The sequence below is a fragment of the Protomyctophum bolini genome, assembly GCF_963924005.1.
Source record: "Protomyctophum bolini genome assembly, chromosome: 3".
NCBI classification, from domain to species: Eukaryota; Metazoa; Chordata; class Actinopteri; order Myctophiformes; family Myctophidae; genus Protomyctophum; species Protomyctophum bolini.
In genome coordinates this window covers 13,020,084-13,026,868 of record NC_137864.1, presented here as the reverse complement: position 1 = coordinate 13,026,868, position 6,785 = coordinate 13,020,084, and the positions used below count along the sequence as shown (strand labels likewise).

Sequence of the window (6,785 nt, the reverse complement as noted above, 5' to 3'; positions counted from 1 at the left end):
AGAGAGAGAGAGAGAGCGTTTAGCCCATTTAGACCTGAAGACGCATCTGTGTCACCATAGCTTTTAACCATTATTTTATACTTTAGCTGTTGAAAAATAGCAATGCTATTTTTTCCCCGATTTTTGGGGAAAATCGTGAAAACGCTGGAACAACATATTTTGAGATGGGGGGCCAATTACATATATTTTTGGGGTGTCCGTGACATGAAATAGTTTGAGAACCGCCGATATACAAACATATCGTTTTTATCAGAAAACTGTCATGATTTATAGAAGACACTTTGTGACATCCATCTGTCGTCGGGTCTCAATGGGTTAGAGTAGCCAAATGAAGTCACAAACAGACTGTACTCATATATAAGCTGGTTGGATCCAGGTGAGTAGCCAAATGGATTAGCCAAACGGAACAAAAGGCCCCGAATCCAAGGCAATCTGGACGAGAGCAGAGGCGGAAGGATATGACTCAGACAAATTAATCGTTTATCACATTTACATAAGCCAGAAAATGCACAGGATTAAAACGCGGGGGCTGCCAATTACAGAAATAGAAAGGACAGAAATGTGGTAAAGGATGAAGAGTGAAAACGGGAGTCACATATACAGGAAAAATCTGCGTTTTAATTCCAAAACGGTACAACATGTAACCAAGTTGACCCTCATGGGTCCGTTTGCTTACGTCAGTATATACACTCTTGGCGTTAAACTGACACTGTGGAGTTTACAGTGGGGGAAGACCATAAACGCAGCACACTGTGGAGTTTACAGTGGAGGAAGACCATAAACGCAGCACACGAAGCCAAACCAAACCTCCAAACCCATTTAGACCCCAGACCAGATTCTACAAATGTCTTCTAAATCATGACAGTTTTCTGAAAAACCTACGTTTCTATATCAGTGGTTCTCAAAATATTTCATGTCAAGGACCCATATGTAATTGGTTGCGAACCGCAAACAAAAAATATGTTGTTCCAGCTGGGGCCTCCCAGAAGCAACGATTTGAGTTAAAAACGTTCACTCTGAAAGAATATACAGTAGGCTATATTAAAAGATTTGCGCCGTACACATTTTTGACGATTTTCCAAAAATAGCAGATCTACTAGCTAATACATAAATAAATAAATAAATAAAAGCTAAATAATGCTTAAAACACCAAAAGGAGTTCCCATTCTGAATGGGCTAAACAGGATATCTGAATAATCTTTTTAGCTGATATCAGCCCAGACTCTGTCACATTATTATTTTGTTATCTCGCACCTCCACATTTAACAAGACATTGTGAGAACATTTAGTGCTGCATGCCAAAAGGAAAGAAGCAAATAGAGGGGGGGGAAAGCACTGCGGCGCGGGGATTTAGAGAAAGTGTGAACTACTTAGAATAATCGCTGACAATACAACAATAATTTCGTCAATGTCAAGTGCGAACAAACAAGGAAGGAGAATGGCATACGGCAAAACCCACTGTTAGGAAAGAGATGGCTTTTGACATGCATGCTGATGAAAACATCAGGGGAATAATAACACGCGGTCTTCAGTGGTTCGCATACGCGGTCTTTAGTGATTTTATTAGGGCTCAGAATGGGATAAAGAACGATGTTTGGAGATTAATAAAACATTATATTAATTCAACATCATTTTGTCTGTTAATTTCTTTGAGTCATCAATTACAATTGTTTAACCTGTATCCGTTTAGAAGAACAAAGTCCGTTATGCACACCTACAGAGGACATGGTGCGTCGGAGAACTGGAACTGGAGAAGTAGAAACAAATGGCATCCCGCGCAACACGGTGAGTTAGTTGAAATATATATATATATTAATATATATAATATATATATATATTAAACCGTGTCCTGAATGAGTTCTCTATCCTGATTGGATAAAATTGGTGACCTGAAAATGCATTTTTGTTCGTTTAATAATAATATCTCCTGACTCTATAGCAATGAGTACTATCATAATACAGAGCTTAAGAACACTTATTTTAACCAAAGAAAACCACTTACCCTACCATTAAGTCAAAGTACAAACGTATTAACGTCAAATTAGTAGCAAAAGTTAAATAATAAATAATAATAATAAACTGAATCTGTGATTTGTGAAACAGCATGAAAGGCGTCTCCCACACACCAGCGCTGTGTTTCATAAACAATTAGCACGATATGTAAAATGAAGATGTTCTGGTAGCAACTAGTTGAATACAAGACTGCTACAAGACCTAACTGCTAATCAGATCCACTACACACGAGGCACCACATTCCCTCCTAGATATTCGCCCGGGACCCAAACTAGTGAAATATAGCAGATCTACTGAAAAGATCATTGGATTTTGTTTTTAATTCATGAAAAGTTTAGCTTTTTTGGGAATGTTTTTTTTTTTAATGTTTTGAAATAACATAATAATTAAAAACCAAATGCAGGAAACAAAAACTAAGGGGACTCATATGTGTCTGCGACCCACAAACTGTTTGGAAAACAATGTGTTAAAAGATGCTGTTAATAAGCAGCGAATAGAGACACCGGCTGACCAGAAGACACACGCTCCTCACTATAGAAGCCCTGACCAGAAGACACACACTCCTCACTAGAGAAGCCCTGACCAGAAGACACACGCTCCTCACTATAGAAGCCCTGACCAGAAGACACACACTCCTCACTAGAGAAGCCCTGACCAGAAGACACACGCTCCTCACTAGAGAAGCCCTGACCAGAAGACACACGCTCCTCACTATAGAAGCCCTGACCAGAAGACACACGCTCCTCACTAGAGAAGCCCTGACCAGAAGACACACGCTCCTCACTATAGAAGCCCTGACCAGAAGACACACGCTCCTCACTAGAGAAGCCCTGACCAGAAGACACACGCTCCTCACTAGAGAAGCCCTGACCAGAAGACACACGCTCCTCACTAGAGAAGCCCTGACCAGAAGACACACGCTCCTCACTATAGAAGCCCTGACCAGAAGACACACGCTCCTAGAGAAGCCCTTTACATTGTGTGCCACCAAAGTGTGCACCGGTAGCAGCAACAGAACGGGGAAGGATTGGAAATCCAAGGTCGTGCATAAAACTTAAATCCGCATTAGTTATTTAAGCAAAGAGATGGGAAGAACACAGGGCTGCTTAAGAATATAATCCTGGGAAAGGAACGAGAGGTGAGATCCGTGTCTCCGGCAAGTCGCCAACTTATAAAGTCAGCCCTAAGTGATTCAATGAGAGCGCTAACAGACAGACATTTATAATGGAATGGTTTGGAGTGTGAGACAATTAACCAATGTCTGGAAGACAATGAGTTTAGGGGACCAGGGGAGTCACTCATTTCCATTTCTAATGAGTGCAGCTCATAGGTTGCGCGGAATGCGCGCACAATAACAACACACACACACACACACACACACACACACACACACACACACACACACACGCGCGCGCGCACAAACCACATACACACTCGCATGAATGCAGTTCAATGCACACGCATTATGCACAGGTGAAAAAAAGGTGGCTGCTTCTGCAAAGTCATTTAGTTCTCCTGCCGGAATTAGTGGCTTAGTGGTTCTGAGCAAAGCGGCGCTGGCGACGTTAATAGAGGTCACACATAGTCACCAGTAATTAAGAGGGGGAAAGAACACGCTCTCTCTCTCTCTCTCTCTTTTTCTCTCTCACACACACACGCACATGCACACACACTTGAGCTTGAAACGCATTTGTTTTGCCGTTGTGTCAAATTGTTTTCATCTCCAATAACGTTCCCTCATTGAGCAGTGAGCGAGAAAAAACATTATGGTCCTGGAGTTGTCTCTAATCCTTGGACACGGCGGAGGAGATAAAAGAAAGCACATCCCTCCCTCTGAGACAGAGCAAACACACCATGCGTAATTACCCCGCAGGTCACTGAGCTGGCATCTTGGAAATGCTCTGATATGTTATTATATTCAATATGTTTGGCAAATAGTCGGAAGAACACATTTAAGTGAAAACAAAGGGACAATAGTGTATAGTCGCAACTTGTGCACACAGACACATTCACACACGCATACTGCACGCACACGTGCACAGGGAGGCAAAATACTAATACAACTAGAAGAATTGCCCCTCGGGCACAGGTCTCCACCAGGTCAGGTGGTGGCCTCCTGGTGGCACTATACTAGGCCAATGTGAAAAGGGTGCAATTTCTTCTTACGACTTGGCTGGCAATTGGATGATTTAAGGCATTTTGTTCCAAAAATGTGTTTTGCAAAAATCCACCTGTTGGCTATAACAGTCCAATGTGAAAAGGGTGGGATATATTCCTCAGCCTAGTAGGAAAGTCTGTTGTTGGCCAATCCTGCCAACTTTGAAAGCCAATATTAGCCAACTAGGATGGAATATGAAATATCGGAAAGATCCGGCTTGAACACCTGACTATAGAGATAGTGTGTAACGATTTGCGGGATTTTTGGACAGAATCTGGAGGAGAAATATAAAAAATGTGGGGCTGAGGTTCATCGTTGGCATCCAGGGAGTGTGTGTTGGCATCGACCGGGTTAACGGTGGCGGAGATTAGCTGTACACAGACGGATGGACACACACACACACACACGCGCGAGCGCGCGGACGGACACACACACACACACACACACACGCGCGCGAGCGCGCGGACGGACACACACACACACACACACACACACACACACACACACACATACATACACACACACACACACACACACACACACACACACACACACACACACACACACGGACGGATGGAGTGCAAAACATACTCTCTCCCCATGCCTTCGGCCTGGTGGAGACAAAAATAATCCCCACATGGAAAATGTTTTTCAGACCATGACCCAATATCTGATTCGTGAAACCTTAGGGGAAACCTCCAACCTGGTATTTTTCAGATATATATATTTTTTATACTATTTGTTTAGGTGGTACTGTTAAAATGGTGTTTCCCTCAAATTCTAATCACCTTATATGATTGCACACACGATCGCTCATTGATTTGCATGGATCCTGGCTTGTTGTTGATGCACCCGGCAGCACTGTAATGTGCTGCAGAGCACCAACTTCCTGTAGCCAAGCTGTGCTCACTACCAACGCCTCCATGATTATCGCTCGACTGCCTTGAAAACGGTGGAGGTTTGTCCACCGTGGATTGCATTGTTGAACTCCTGTGTGGTAGCGGCCGGTCCAATTGAGCGATAATCATGGAGACGTTGGTAGTGAAAGAAGGCTCGGAGCCTCAGTGTTTGCATTGGCAGTTTTGGCACGGCCTGTATGGGTAACTTTTGTGAGAATAAAAAATAACAAAACATAGCAAAACATAACAAAACATAGCTGTTGGCCTGGGCTGTGGCTCAGTGGGTCCAGACACCTTGGCTGGTAATCCAGTCTGGCAGTGTGCCGCGGGTTCGACTCCCGATCCCGACGGCCTTTACTGCATGTCACCCCCCCATCTCTTTCCCCATTTCCTGTCAGCCTACTGTGGCAAAAGCCACACAAAAAAAACAGCGCCCCCTCCAGAGATACTTCCGGGTCCCACTTTTGTGTCGCTTTTGTGTCCCCATAGAGTGATACTGTGTTCCTCCGTCGGACTAAATCTGAGACGAAAACAACCACGAAAGTCTCATTTTACCGCTTTCCTTGCAACAACAAAGCTACTGGTCTCCCAAATCTGTCTGTGACAGGCCGTCTGCCCCGCACTATTTTATTTCATTGAGTCAACTAAATCCTCATTAATCCAAACTAGATTCAACATACTCAACCCTGCATACATTCTAAATATGCCCCCGGAATATTGTACTGAGCAAATTAATGGACTGTTACCACCTTCAATAATAATGATAATAATAGTCTCCACATCATATATTTTCTTTGTCATGGACACGTACAGAACATTAATAATTCTACTCAAGCATTAGGACGCATTTTAACCCTCAATGGCTTCCTTTCTGAAAAATAACGTCATTGTGAAAAGATTCACTTGTTTGGATATTCTATTTACAATGAGATGCGGACGGGAGCTGGTGCCACTTGGACCCGGACGTAACGTAGGACTACAAAATGACATCGGACTTAAATACAGAATGCGGACGTCAGAATAATGTCAGAACAGGCCAGCTCCATATATGGACCCTGGACAGGGGTCCTGCCCAGACCCCGGGCAGAGGCCTTTTTGGGCACTGCACTGCACCCCCTGCGGTGGTGTGGAACGCGTGTGTCGAATTTTAAGTCGGTGGGGCGAACGGTTCTCGAGTTATGTGGATTAAACACAGACAGACAGACAGACAGAGACATGGTGCATTTATAGATGGTTGACTTTGTTCCAGCACCTGCTAAGATTTTAGATGTGCGTGTCTTTTGGCTGCATTCTTTCAGCCAGTCTCCTTTGCCAGTTTTCTTCTATTTTTCTATAGTTTTTATTTTATTACACTTTCAGACACAGACAAAAAAAACTAAAGAAATACAGCAACTTCAACTTGGGGCCGCTCTTACCGGCTGGTCGGCCCTGTTGATCCCGACCAGGAACAGTGACTCTGCGATGAACAGGCTGATGCAGAGGTTCTTGTGGATGGTGTTGCGGTCGCTCTGCAGCCCGCGGAAGAAGCAGAATGTGAAGATGCAGATGAGCAGGCAGACCAGCGACAGCAGGATGCCCACCCACGTGATCACATCCAGCAGCAGGTCGTGCATGCTGTCCGCTTTCTGATGAGTAAAACAGCATCGCACACACAGAGAGAGACAGAGAGAACCGGCAGGATGAGTTGACATTGGAGCGCTGAACGGTGTTCTGTT

The 6,785-nt window shown here is 44.0% G+C and overlaps 1 protein-coding gene across 1 annotated transcript in view; it reads right to left on the bottom strand.

Annotated features, from left to right (window-relative positions):
• LOC308312950 (adhesion G protein-coupled receptor L3-like) overlaps positions 1 to 6,785 on the bottom strand; it is a 204,015-nt gene that overhangs the window by 29,249 nt on the left and 167,981 nt on the right. Inside the window, 1 exon segment of the mRNA XM_080759759.1 lies at positions 6,486 to 6,695. Coding sequence (XP_080615885.1) covers positions 6,486 to 6,695 — 210 coding nt within the window.